Source organism: Saccostrea cucullata, unplaced genomic scaffold (genome assembly GCF_032062105.1).
Source record: "Saccostrea cucullata isolate Sc308-1 unplaced genomic scaffold, CSIRO_AGI_Scuc_v1 ctg148, whole genome shotgun sequence".
Taxonomy (NCBI): domain Eukaryota; kingdom Metazoa; phylum Mollusca; class Bivalvia; order Ostreida; family Ostreidae; genus Saccostrea; species Saccostrea cuccullata.
The window spans coordinates 420,932-436,398 of record NW_026931262.1 but is presented as its reverse complement, the minus strand read 5'-3'; the positions used below and the strand labels follow the sequence as shown (position 1 = coordinate 436,398).

The 15,467-nt window shown below is 34.1% G+C and overlaps 1 protein-coding gene across 6 annotated transcripts in view; it reads left to right on the top strand.

Moving 5' to 3' along the window:
• Positions 1-15,467, top strand: part of LOC134232016 (uncharacterized) — a 72,395-nt gene that overhangs the window by 15,928 nt on the left and 41,000 nt on the right. The window contains exon 1 of one of the 6 annotated variants that reach the window (XM_062713983.1): positions 5,822-6,384. The exons of the other annotated variants lie outside the window; for them this stretch is intronic. Coding sequence (XP_062569967.1) covers positions 6,376-6,384 — 9 coding nt within the window. The 5' untranslated portion in view covers positions 5,822-6,375. Of the gene's footprint in view, positions 1-5,821; positions 6,385-15,467 lie in introns of those variants that run through there. 6 annotated transcript variants of the gene reach the window in all.

The following is a 15,467-nucleotide window of genomic DNA, read 5'->3' as shown; positions in this document are numbered from 1 at the left end:
GAAGTTCAACCCTCCCCATCACACGTCTCCCAATATTTTTTTTAAATTGCTGTCTGAAAAAATCCATGATTTTTTACCTACTTCATTTGTAAAATACCGACATGTCAACACAAAAATGGAGGTCATGCAGTCTCATTGCAGTGTTTATCGTTAGCTAATCTGTTTATTGCCACTGATAACAGGTAATCATCAAGTGTCAACTGTGCTAGCAGATAATTGCAGCTGTAACTGCTGTGTATATTATCAAAGACAGAGATGCCAGATTTTTTGCAAAAAAGGACGGTAAATAAAATTTTACTTGATACTTTGCTGCATAAGTTTATATCATTATGCACCTAAAACAAAACAATTCCTCCATAAATAATACGGTGATCAGGACAGACATGAACAATAGTACTTTATTATTAATTTAACGAGGTTGAAAGCAACACATGGTAGCTAATAAAACATGGGAACACCGGATAATGAGATTCAGTGACTTTGCAAATCCTATGTCAACATCAGCATATAAAAGCCCTTGAAACTGCAGAGCAACTTGACAGTACCTCTAGAAGATTTCTTTGAATTAACGTAGCTAAACAGGGTAATAAAGTTACTTAATTTTAAAATATAAAATTAGCATATTGGAACATAACTACAATAATGCTTTGATATCAAATGTACTGAGAGTAAAAGAAAGAATTAAGGATCTAAGAATCCATGTATTTCATTCACACTAGATCATGCATGTTATTTTAAAAAAATGTATAAAATATTAAGTTTTGACTACTTCTATTTCTTTCAATTTCAATCTGTATTAAACCCAAGAAACAGTTCTCTTGCTCCTTTATAATGAGAAAAATCCATTAATCCATCAGTTCAAAGCTGTGAATTCTGGTCTTATTAATTTGTTTAATTGCCAAATTATTAAAACTTTGATATTTGCTCTGAATATAATATCATATTCAAATGACACTCTTAATGAACATGCAAACTATACTGAGAAGAACATAATTTTTTATAATTTCAAAAAATTGCATGGTACTCATATTAAACAATGTTTGAATAAAAAGTTGTAATTTTTATAAATAACTACATGTAATATGTATTAATATCATTAAAAAAATAATTTATCTTGTAAGTTGTTCTTTTGTTATATATTTTTATACTACAGTGAAATGTGTGACTTTTTTTTGTGCAAAAGGTTGTTGTAGCTTCACCCCCCCCCCCCCCTTCCCAAAAAAATGTTCGGCTATTTTGACCGGTATTATTTTGTATTTTTTTTTTTTTTTTTTTTCCGTCCTCCGACTTGACATTTCTTGAAAAAAAATCCGTAAAACTAAAAATCAAATTATGATCGCCTAAGATATCCTTACACCTACAGTGTTAGTGTGAGTGGCTGATAATTCATTAGGCTTAGAGGAGGCAGCACCATTCACCTGCCAAAAAAATAATCCCAGCTCCTATGTTAATTCCAGACATCGAGATGCAAAGAGATAAAAGAGTCAAATTAAAAAGGTCATTAATGATAGTAATGACTTGTGATCTAAAACCTGAGGTTTATAAGAAAAATCATGATAAATATGAGGCCAGAGCAGTTTTAATCATTTCATGTATTTGATCAGCGTTCTAACTACTGAATCATGAGATATCAGGCTCATCTCATCATCATCAAGGGGAGCTTTACTTGTACATATATATTGCCTGCTAGCATCCTTCTCTTCTCATATAAATGAAGAATGAAATGACAACTTGTAGAGGTACCAGGGAGAGCTTTACTTGTACATATTGCAAGCCAGCATCCCTCCCTTCTCATAGTGAAGAATGTAATGACAACTTGTAGAGAAGCCACACTTGGCAAGATCTCAAAAAGTCCTTCAACTAGAATTATACTTAGACATGTTAACATTTATATGGTACCTATGGTATGAGGGTAGATGAGGGTTTTATAGGAGACGTAAAGCAGTTAGTTTTATTATAAGACCATTCTTTGACACTTCTGCTTCAAAAGAAAGGTTCTATATTGAGGCATTTTAAAAATAGTGGAGAAATTTAGGAGAATTTTTTTTCACCTCTCTTCAACAAATCAAGTGTGTTCGATCATTTCAATCTAGTATTGATCTGCAAGGTTAAGTAAGGTCACTGAAATGTAAAAAAAAAAAATAAAAAAAAAATAAAAAAAATTCCCAAAATACAAAGAGTATTCAAAGCTCAAGAAAATGCAGAAGAGGGAATGCATTTGAATATGTTGTAGAGTATTTGTTTTTATGTGTTTACATTGTGATGTCTTTTTAAAAACAAATAGTGCCTTTTTAATACGACCTTTTGTAGGAAATTAAATGACACTATATATATAGAAACTGTTCTCAATATGTACATATCAAAGGATATATTGGCACAGTGTCTTGGGCAAATAGAATATAACCATCAAACCTTTATTGTGTGATTGTAAGTCTACACAGCACCTTTTATCCTGATAAACAAGGCAGTTCTTATCTTTGAGAATCTTGTTTAGTCATGCAGTATGAAGTTGTGTAATGGGATATACTCTTGCCAGTTTTTTTAAATTCACAAAGGATAAATATTGCAGACATTCCATTTTGCACTCTGTGCTTGAAGAAAGCTGAAGTAGTGATCTCCCTTTGATCTGAGTATTTCTGCCTCAAGCTTGGCAGAGTTGTCCCCCAAGAGCTAGCGTTAGTCTGTGTTGGGTCTGTGAACTGAAGTAAATCTAGGGGGTCAAGGTTCTTCAGAATATTGGCCTCAGCTATAATCTACATTTATTTGTGGTCACCTTGAAGAAATAAATGGAGTAGAGCAAAAGGCATACTGCCAAAGATGAAAAAAAAATTGTGGCCAGTCAGCTATTTTAATTAACATTATTAATCAATTTTTTGAGTGACATCAGTCTGTTAATTTGTCAGTCACATCAGTCAAAGAAGTGTAAAAGAGGAAAAGTGGGGGAGGCTAGGTCTTCTTTAACATGAATGCCTTTAGCAGTTCGTGAATAGTGAACGTCTGATAATGTACATGTACTATTCTTACATCATCCGTCACAGATATAAAAAAAAAAAGCATGCACACTGTATGGCTTTTGTCATGACTACCAGGACTTTGAAGCTGGTAGTTGCTGTAATTGACTGAGGTTAAATTATTTTAATTTATACCATTGATTTATATCTTTTCTGGCTTAGAGGTGGATATACTGTTTGTTGTAAATATAGAGAGGTTCATACTCTGTGTCATAATTTGAAAATAAGGTAAGAAAGAAGAGAAAATTTTGGATTGGGTTATTTTTAGTTAATTAATTATATACTGTTAATTATAGACAATGTCTTTTTCTAATGAGATGCAGGGAGGAAATTAAACTTATAATTTGGTAATCAACTGTTCATTTTCTGTAGTGTGTTATGTAATATTTTATTTGTACAAGTTAATTTGAAAAGACTGAGGGACTGGATCCCAAGAGGGAAATTTCAAGGAAAATTTGCCAAATATTTTGTATCTGGAACCTCATATATGAATATTTTCTGACTTAAAAAAAAGCAGTTCATTTTTAAAAGTATTGTAATTTGAAATGGCATTTAGCAGGTTTACATTATGGAAGACAGTACAGTTTTAAGTAATTGACAATAACAGATTTATTTCTTAGTCAGTGCATCCAAAATTGCTAAAGAAATTGTGTATTAATTAGCTGTCACTTTTTTTGGAACAAATGGAATTTGTAATCAAATGTTATAATATGGTTTGTTTCTCACTAGTTTATACCATTTGTTTATTTTGCTCTAGAATCATTAGTATTTAACCAGAAATATTATAGGCATGAATAAAAGTTTTAATTTATTTTGTATGAAAGTATATACATTTTTTTGTGTTTATTAAAAAAAATTATATGAGGCATGATAAAATTCTTGTATTGATAAAATAGATAAAGGCTGATGTAGTCAGTAGTTTGATAAAAACAAATAGGGATAGGGAAGGTCAACATCCAAGTATTAGGGATTACTGACACAAAAAATAGAACTTCACTCAGTTATTGCTGCACACATTATAAAAACCCTGATAAAACAGACCCCAACTGCAGAAATTATTGGAAATGCAACAGATGTCATTCAGATGTGTGGATAGTTCCACCTTGATAGTCAGTCACTTCAGTTTACAGACTCTTCTATGGGATTCAAGATTTGATAGAGAAAAAACTTGTCCTTGGCATGCAGATTCTGAGGGCTTATATAATGGCATTGGTCCATATTATAACCATTAGGATATTGGCTGAAGAGGTGTCTCCTGGTGTTGTGCATTTATGCAATTACTTTAATTCTGTTCTAAATGAGGCATTTATTCATCATGTATTTGATGCTCTTCTAAAACTCTCTTGTTGCCACCTGTAAAACCTATATGCAAAAGCTGTATTGAACCTGTAAAACTTGTGCAAAACCTGTATTGAACCTGTAAAACCTGTGCAAAACCTGTATTGAACCTGTAACACCTGTGCAAAACCTGTATTGAACCTGAAAACTTTCAGAAACACATGGTCAATCTTTGGGGAGGACAGAAGTTGCCAAAATTGTACAGATTTCTTGGTTTGTCATTTACTTCTTTGATGTGCTTTATATTTTACCTGTATGCTTTGGCATGTTTCTGCAGAAAAATATATCTGCACTGAAAAAACTGTATAGGCAAATCATGGCCCATCAAACAATAATTAATGGGTTAATTTGATATACTGAAGCTTTCTTGGCTCTCTCAACAGTAGGAAGAACCCCAGAGCAAGAAAGTTTGTAAAGAAAACAAAATAGTTATGCTATTGTTTTGATATATCAGATGGGATGTTGATGTTATATAAGATAAATTGTTATGCAATTTGCTCTTTTCCCTGTTTTACTGTATTTACTAGTGCATCACTTATATTTTACCTGTATGCTTGTCAGTCATGTTTTTTATTTAGAAAACTTTCATATTTCACATGTGTATTCCTTGCAAGATCTTTCTGAAAAAACTGTATAGGACCCATACACAAAATTTCATAGCCCTTTTGATCAAACAATAATTAATGTTTGTGTTAATTTGATTTAGATTAACGTACTTATGAAAAAACGTTAACCTTGACCATAAGTTTTGAATGGTGAGGATGGCTCTCTCAATCCTTGTGAGAAATACCAAGAACTTTTACCCTTTGACCTTGACCTTGCACTTTTTAAAAACTTTAACCTTGTTTTTAAACAGTAATAGAAAACAAAATAGACATTTCATGCTTGACCACCTTGTTTTGATATATCTTGACCATTAACTTTTGAACGATGGGATGTTGATCTTTTTGTTATATAAGACCTTGACATAAATTGTTTTTGATGTATTTCATTTGCTCTTTTCCAACAACTTTGTTTTGACCTTGACCTTAAAGATTTACGTACTTATGTAAAAACTTTACCTTGACCACAACTTTTGAATATTCACATAAATCCTACATCACAACTTTGACCCTTTGAACCTTTGCACCTACTTTTAAAAAATGTTATCTTTGGCCATAACTTTTTAACGGTATAAAACAATTTTTTTTCTATGAAATGACATATGATAGGATGTTCATATTAGACACAATATGTCATGACAATAAAAAAATTTGCTTGTTGTTTTGGTTTTATTGCAGCATGACAATAAGAAATGTTTATAAATCTCAATAGTAAATTAGCCACTGGCTGCTGAGTGAGTTATATACACATCTTTATTGATGCCATTTTGTTTTTACAATCAACTTCTTCTATGGAAATCAACTTGAAGATTTCCCAAACATTTTGTACAGGAGATTTTCAGAATATTTTATGCAGATTTCCTGAATATTTTGTGCAGATTTCTGGAATATTTTGTGCAGAAATGTATGTTAACACAGTGCTAATTAGAAGCTGACAGCCAGAAGTTATGAAGTTATGATTCTTCTTATTGTGATAGCTTCTATTGTTGTTCTTGGGCTGAGAGAGACAGCCATCAATGTATAAACCACTTCCATCCATTTCCGTCAATATGTTTTTGGATGAAAACCAATATAGCCCAAAAGGAACATGATTTTATCAATAAAATCTTTAGTGAAAGGGAAGGAAAAACTTACAGTGCCAATTTTCTCAGGTGGATTGAACTGTATGTAAACAGGTTAACTTTATGTAATCGAGATATAAGGATCGGAGTTAGCATGTCTGCTCCTGCCATCGGTTCCTGGACAACACAGGATTCCGTTCGGAGCTTTGTCTTGCCGTAACTGTAGTTGTCTTTTCATATTGTTCCTCTCTGCAGGCTTCATATTGATCACCAGGAACTTTTGTTAATTTTATCGCACATCTTTGGAGAAGATGGTCTAGGAAAAATATTTTTATCAAACTTCTGGATGGTTATTTAAATGCAATGGCTAAGGTGAGTTTATGTTAGTGAAATTAATAGTCGATTTAATGATTTTTTCTGACATTTAACAATTTGAAGAATCTTCACAAACAACTTGGCCTTTTACTGTTGTGGACTTTACCTCTTTTATAGAAATTAATATCTTGCAAACTTAAAGTCTGTGTCAATGTACTTCTTTTAGCAGCAATATTGTTTTAGATGACTAGGATTAGTTTCTTAAAGTGTTCATATTTAAGCTGTTTATAATCTTTTTTTACTTGTAAGATACTGTAAATCTACTGATTTTTGATAGCAATATAATCTTACTTATATACTCTGCCATTTATTCTTTCCTTGACTAATTTTTGTGTATACTTATAGATATAAATGTTTAAACCTAATTCTTGCAAATAATAAGCCTTTGGTATGCTACTTTTATGATTTCACTAATGAGGTAATTGATTGGGGAGAGGGGGTATGCATAATTTACAATAGTTAGACTGGTTAATTGTAAAGTGATTTAAATTGTCTTGGTTAGGGCTGGGTTTCTACAGATTATTTAGTATAATCGAAGATGATAAAACAATGTACTTGTGAAATTTTTAAAGTTAGGTACAGCCACACAGTTGTTTAGTGCACTTATTTGTTGACAAACTTCTAAAGACAGTGAAAGCTAGTGTAATTTAGTAGGTTATTAACTTAGTGGGATCCATGTCCACTGCCTCAGGTAACAAGATTTCTGTCCATTGGTCCAATTTAGAGTAACTGCCCACTTTCTAGTATTGTGATGGGCTATGACATTGTCCTGCTGAGAGTAACTACCCACTGTCTGGTATTGAGATGGGCTGTGACATTGTCCTACTGAGAGTATCTACCCACTGTCTGGTATTGTGATGGGCTATGACATTGTCCTGCTGAGAGTAACTACCCACTGTCTGGTATTGAGATGGGCTGTGACATTATCCTACTGAGAGTAACTACCCACTGTCTGGTATTGTGATGGGCTATGACATTATCCTACTGAGAGTAACTGCCCACTGTCTGGTATTGTGATGGGCTGTGACATTATCCTACTGAGAGTAACTGCCCACTGTCTGGTATTGTGATGGGCTGTGGCATTATCCTACTGAGAGTAACTGCCCACTGTCTGGTATTGTGATGGACTGTGGCATTATCCTACTGAGAGTAACTGCCCACTGTCTGGTATTGTGATGGGCTATGACATTATCCTACTGAGAGTAACTGCCCACTGTCTGGTATTGTGATGGGCTATGACATTGTCCTGCTGAGAGTAACTACCCACTGTCTGGTATTGTGATGGGCTATGACACTGTCCACCTGATGACATTGTGATGTACTATGACATTGTCCTACAGAGAGTAACTGCCCACTGTCTGGTATTGTGATGTACTATGACATTGTCCTACTGAGAGTAACTCCCCACTGTCTGGTATTGTGATGGGCTATGACATTATCCTACTGAGAGTAACTGTCCACTGTCTGGTATTGTGATGGGCTGTGACATTATCCTACTGAGAGTAACTGTCCACTGTCTGGTATTGTGATGGACTGTGACATTATCCTACTGAGAGTAACTGCTCACTGTCTGGTATTGAGATGGGCTATGACATTATCCTACTGAGAGTAACTGCCCACTGTCTGGTATTGAGATGGGCTATGAAATTATCCTACTGAGAGTAACTGCCCACTGTCTGGTATTGAGATGGGCTATGACATTATCCTACTGAGAGTAACTGTCCACTGTCTGGTATTGTGATGGGCTATGACATTGTCCTACAGAGAGTAACTGCCCACTGTCTGGTATTGTGATGGACTGTGACATTATCCTACTGAGAGTAACTGCCCACTGTCTGGTATTGTGATGGGCTATGGCATTATATCCTAATGAGAGTAACTGCCCACTGTCTGGTATTAAAATGGTGACATGATGTTGTTATGTTGCCTACTGTCTGGTATTGAGATGGGCTATGCCAGTATCTGAGATATACATTGTGATGTACTATGACATTGTCCTACAGAGATTAACTGCCCACTGTCTGGTATTGTGATGGGCTGTGACATTATCCTACTGAGAGTAACTGTCCACTGTCTGGTATTGTGATGGGCTATGACATTATCCTACTGAGAGTAACTGCCTACTGTCTGGTATTGAGATGGGCTATGACATTATCCTACTGAGAGTAACTGTCCACTGTCTGGTATTGTGATGGGCTATGACATTATCTTACTGAGAGTAACTGTCCACTGTCTGGTATTGTGATGGGCTATGACATTATCCTACTGAGAGTAACTGCCCACTGTCTGGTATTGATATGGTCTATGATGTTGTCATGTTGGTATTGATATGGGCTATAACTGCCCAGTGTCTGTCATATACAGAGATGGGCTATGACATTATCCTACTGAGAGTAACTGCCCACTGTCTGGTATTAAAATGGTCTATGATGTTGTCATGTTGAGAATAACTGCCCAGTGTCTGTCATATACAGAGATGGGCTATGACATTATCCTACTGAGAGTAACTGCCCACTGTCTGGTATTAAAATGGTCTATGATGTTGTCATGTTGAGAATAACTGCCCAATGTCTGTCATATACAGAGATGGGCTGTGACATTGTCCTTTTGAGAGTAGCTACCCACTGTCTGGTATTGAGTTGGGCTGTGGTATATATAATGTCCTGCTTAGATTATATCTGGTTGTGTCTCATGTCATTTTCAGGTTTTTCTTATCAATTATCATCATAATTTCCTATCCAACTGTTTTCTACTTATAAAGCTTACATGATTTTACATGGGCTCGTCTGTTGTTCAGGCCTGAAGATCATGAAGCAGACTTTGACTTTTCAACTTCAAAAGTCAAATTTTCAATCATCTGTATGATGTTTATAAGTAATAGACATACAATATCTACATTTGTAGCTAAGAGTCAGCACTTTGGTAGTGCAATTTAAAATAATATAATTTCATTTTTGCTCCATTTGACTTCTACAAAATTTCAGTGCAAGATAAAGTTTTTGACTAATAGCTTAGATCTTTCATGATCCTGGGGCCTGTTTGTCTCATGTTTTTTGGTGGGAGATTTTCTCAAGGGATTGTTGAGGTCGAGTTGTACTAATTTTTCTAGTATTTCATGATTATATGTAATTAACTTGGTTCATCAGATACAGATCTTCTGGGAGTTTGTTTTAATTTTTGGTGCAAGTTCCATTTTTAATGAAACTTTCAGAAGCACTGCTAGAATCAATATCAACAATATAACAATTACTTTCTTCTGAGAACTGAATGCAGTGGAATAGCTTGTCCCATCATTCAGACATTAGGCATTTAGGCATAGATTGATGCTGGTTATTAGATTGCGGATAATGAAAATGCAAAGGACCACTTGAGGATTTAAACCCAAAGCTGCTGAAATTCAGACCAGCACTCTACCACTCAGCTCTATTTGGCCACAGACACCTTGTTTGACCACTGACCTACTTTTTGACATTTTTGCACAGATTACCTGGAAGTCAATGACCCAATAAAAGACAAAATGGCTACTCTTACTTCCTTGCTGAGATTATATTGATTCCTTGCTGATGTTTTTATTGGTTAATGTGTTTTTTTAAATCATTGTGGAAGATGAATATTCTTTTGAGTGCTGACTACAGTCAATGTAGATTTTTAAAAAAAAAATCTTTAAGGATTAAAGTTACTTTCAGAATTCAGTATTCATTGGCATTAAAGATATTAAAAACTCCAAGTGCAAATTAAATAGAGTTTCAACTCCAAAACCAGATTTTATTAAATCACATGCCAAAGATTTAATATATCGAAGAACTTTTTTTTTCAACGTGAAAACTTCTTTTTTTTTTTTTTTACTTTTTTTTGATCTCTGGTTATTTGGGTTTTATAACAATTTCTAAACTCTAGAGTTTATACTGATGAGTACGAAAATGTTAATGAGATGATTTTACACTGTATAGGTGAATGTACATGAACTCGTGTCTGTGTACCTTAATTCTCATAGCTAGGTAAACCGATTCTGGCCATCCACTGTCCACTAACTTATCTGTAAAGTTTACACAGCGAGGGTCAATAGCAGGCATTGTCATGAATTCCTCAATAGTTCACCGGCCTGTTTAAATAAACCAATAACTCTTATTAAATAGCCTTGCTTACTGACCCTCATAAAGTGCTGGACATTACTGGTGGTGTGTCTTCATTTGGTGGTCAATCAGGATCAGGATTGTGTTAACGAAGTAATTATCTCACTGACCAGCTGACCAGTTAAGGTAATATTGCTTGTGAGTTTATTTTTGTGAGGTTTTTCTTTAAAGGGCAATCAATGTACATTAAATTCTTCAAGAAACGGCAGTCACTCGCTGTTTGACAAACTTTGATTACGATTAGTTGTGGTGACAGGCAGTTTTTTATTGACACATTTCGTAGAAGTTGAAATTGGATTTTTTCCTCTTTCTTTGAAAAGACTTTGTAGAGAAGGATATCAAACAATGAACAGAAGGCTAACAGTTGAAGTGCAGCTAAGTCAACAGTTATTGTGGAAGATGAAACAGAACGTTAAACAGAACGTTACTTAGATTTCTATAGGGAATTGCGTATCTTTTTGCAATCAATTGTTAAGAAGTTTGTGGTACTGAAGAGAGTTTATTTTGGTCACAGAAGCTGTATATGGTCGGTCGAGAAAACTTACAGATGACAGTAAATTTCTTGTCAGTTAATTGATCCACAACATTTTTTGTGAGTGTTTGCAGAAAACACTGCAATTACGAGAGACAGAGGATTTATCATTCTTTCTTTGAAATGCAGAAATTGCTTTGGATCACAAAAATGGTCTAATTACTCACTAATTTTCTCAATCTAGTAAATTTTTTGGGATATTATATTGTCTTGGCAGAAAAAATGAAATAAGAAACCTATCTGGCCGTCAAATATGGATGTGTATAGATCTTTTGTAAAAATGTGCTGAATGTACATGTTGTTAATTCTTGCTCCTCCAATACACCTGACCTTATAAACCTCTGATGATTTTAGAGGTCAGATGTTTGTTCTGCTTCCATTTTTCATATTTCTTATAAAGCCTTATACCTGGATCAAACTAATGCAAGGATGATGCATCTGTATTGTTGATTTCATTTAAGATGCTAGGGCAGCTACATTCTAACCGATATGCTATTTGGAAGGGGGTTAAAAGTTTTAGTCTTAAGGACATACAGAACACAGTTTTTAACTTAATGTTTCCTTTCTCCCTCTAGAATTTACGAGTTTTCAATAATTGAACAACCTTCATGTGATTTTTTCGATGTCTGTTAATGCTCTACACCTCCTTTGAATTAAATATTAGGGAATGCCAGCTACATTTTCTTTATATACTGTAAATGTATTAGCATGTAGGATATTTGGCGGAAACTAACCTTTGAAGAAGTTAGCGTAGATTTGATTTAGTGTGCTTTTCATCATTTTTTAGCTCACCTGAGCCGAAGGCTCAAGTGAGCTTTTCTGATCACATGGTTGTCAAAACTTTTCACATTTTCGACTTCTTCTCAAGAACCACTGGGCCAATTTTGTTGGTACAAAGCAATTCCTTGGGTGAAGGGGAATTTAAATTGTAAAAATGAAGGGACATAAAAAAATCAAGAAAAGACAAAAATAGGGTATTAAAAAATCTTCTCCTCAAGTACTGGGCCATGTTGGAAACATCCTGGTATAGTGTAGATTCTAAATTGTTCACATCATGACCCCCGGGGGAAGGGCGGGGCCACAATGGGGAATCAAAGTTTTATATAGAAATATATAGGAAAAATCTTTGAAAATCTTCTTCTCAAGAACCACTGGGCTAGAAAAGCTGAAACTTATGTGGAAGCATCCTGGTATAGTGTAGATTCTAAATTGTTCACATCATGACCCCCGGGGGAGGTCCACAATGGGGAATGTTTTACATAGAAATATATAGGAAAAATCTTTGAAAATCTTCTTCTCAAGAACCACTGGGCCAGAAAAGCTGAATTTTTCCTGGTATAGTTTCTCATGACCCCCGGGGGAAGGGCGGGGCCACAATGGGGAATCAAAGTTTTACATAGAAATATATAGGAAAAATCTTTGAAAATCTTCTTCTCAAGAACCACTGGGCCAGAAAAGCTGAAACTTATGTGTCCTGGTATAATGTAGATTCTCAATTGTTCAAATAATGACCCCCGGGGGATACAATGGGGAATCAAAGTTTTACATAGAAATATATAGGAAAAATCTTTGAAAATCTTATTCTTAAGAACCACTGGGCCAAAAAAGCTGAAACTTATGTGGAAGCATCCTGGTATAGTGTAGATTCTAAATTGTTCAAATCATGACCCCCGTGGGAAGGGCGGGGCTACAATGGGGTATCAAAGTTTTACATAGAAAGATATAAGAAAAATCTTTGAAAATCTTCTTCTCAAGAACCACTGGGCCAGAAAAGCTGAAACTTATGTGGAAGCATCCTGGTATAATGTAGATTCTAAATTGTTCAAATAATGACCCCGGGGGGAAGGCAATGGGGAACAAAGTTTTATATAGAAATATATAGGAAAAATCTTTGAAAATCTTCTTCCAAGAACCACTGGGCCAGAAAAAGTGAAGCTTATGTGGAAGCATTCTGGGTTAGTGTAAATTCAATAACCCCCGTTGGGGCCATTATAGAATGTTTTACATAGAAATATATAGGAAAAATCTTTGAAAATCTTCTTCTCAGTTTGGGCTGAAACACAAGTGCCCATGGAAGGATCATGGGGTAGTGTAGATTTCAAAATGTCTAAATTATGATCAGTTTCATGCATTATGTATAACAAGGGGGAAATTTAAAGAACAGAATTTAAAGCTTCTCAAGTTGCTTTGTTTTATTTATGTGAATGTATATGCATGTGCAAGACATTTAGCGTTGTACTTGATTTCGCGGTTGCTGCGTTCAGCCAAAGCCGCTAAAAAGAATATACAGCCAAATGTAATATGTTTACAGTATATATGAGATGGTCTCTTCAAAAGTGTTTAGAGTATAGGTTCATTTCCAAGAAACTGGAAGTTTTTTTTTTACTTTGGTTTGAAAAATTTGCATGAATGAATTTTCCATTTCAAGGAAGTGGTTAAATTACTCTGGAGTATATAATGTATTTGTTTTGTGATACCAATTTTTGCTGATATTCTGTTTATTGATTTGAGTTTCTTTTCAAGTATTCTGAAGCCTTCAAAATTTCAGTGAGAGAATAATAAAAACATTTTTTTTTAACTTTCTCAAGTTGCTTTGTTTTTATAGTTCAAGGCCAGAACAAATTTGAGATGTTACAGAAATCAATTTTTCAAGAGTTCAAAAGACAACCGATGTTTTGTTATCACCTGGATTAACAAAGCTTTAATTTCTCTGTAGTAATTTAGATCAAGGTTTTTAATTTCACTGTAATATATAAGATGCATGTCAGACCTTTGTTCATTTGTTGTTGAAGATAAATGAGAAGATAATTATTTTTTCTTCTGAGAGGAGAGTTGTAATAATTATGGCCCAACTTGATGATAGTAAGTATCTCATTGTGTAAGTCTAGTAGGCCTGGCTTTTATAATTTTAATTAAACATTAAGTAAGGTTAGGGTTTAATGTTATAATATATCATTATAATGAAATAATAAAACTGATGATCTATCAGACTCCAGTCTGAGACACGGAATTAACATAATATTACAGTACTAAAGATTAAGACATCTTTCTTCTCCCTTTGTAATTAAAGGTCTTGCAAATTTAAGATACATGGAGACACACTTCTTTTTAAAGAGTGACAATAAAGTAATTAGGAAAAATCTGTTATGAAAATTGATATGAAAGTCCTTTGAGTTTCTCTTTGTTAAAAAATACAAGATCAGATACATCCTCTTGTGAACAAGGTAAAAGAGTAAATTAATGATGAATATTTATAAAAATGATATGATAAATTTACCCCCTCCCAATTCCCTCATTAATCCATCGACATTAGGCTTAGTTCTTTAAATTGTTTTATCTCGAGTCAGACAAAATTTTGAAAAATATTGACAGATATGTTTAAACTTAAATCAGCTGGAATCAGTATGGTTTGAACTTTGTGGTGAAATCATGAAAGAGGGCATTGTAGAGTAAGAAAAACAAACACTCTTTAGTCCCTGGAGTAAACATGTTTACCAGGTCAATATGATTCACTGACAAATTGGCATCACTCCTGCATTAGGAGAAATAAAATTTTGCATTGACTAATGCTGCAGGCAATATATCACGATATAAAATATTTAAAATTTTGCATGTATTCTTGATATCCTGATTGGGTTATGTCGGCGCAAGTGGCAAGCTAAGTTTCTTGTGGCACAACTTGTTGAAATAAATCAAGTTGTAATATTAAAAATCATATTTCATGAATTGTCCTTATAATTGCATATTTTACCTGATTCTTTTTATAACAATTTATAAAATATCGTGGAGAGTTATTGTGAGAAATAATCATGATCTATAATCGCATACTGATTACTGTGGAGAGTTAAGAAATAATCATGATCTATTGAGTATTAATTCTGACCACTAGTTTCCATTGTATAAACACTTTACATGTAGTTGTTTACCAGCCCAGAAGAAGCAACAAGTCCTAGCCAGTTTTTCTCCCACCAGAGTACTCCACAGCGTAAACAAATGATATGCCATAAATAAAGGTATTGATATAATGTGATGATATCACTATATACTAATAATAGAGTGGGTTACATAACATATAACATGTGACATTCATAAAAGATTATCTCTCTAAACAGCCCCATGCATCCTCCCTATAACCCCCTCCCTCTCCCCCTTAAACACACACACACATTTTATCTCTAAAGAACTTTATTCGGTAATAACCAATATTTGCCCCCCAAATCAAACTTTGAAGGAGATATATTTGATTAAGTTCTTAAACAGGGGAGTATATGCTGACTTCAAAGCACTGAATATTTTCATAATGTAATGAATGTACGTAATGACGTTTTTAACATGAGGTAAATTTCAGTTTTTTATGAATTTTACAGAAAAATGTACATATTTTGTTGATATTTTGAATAAAAGTCACCGAGCGC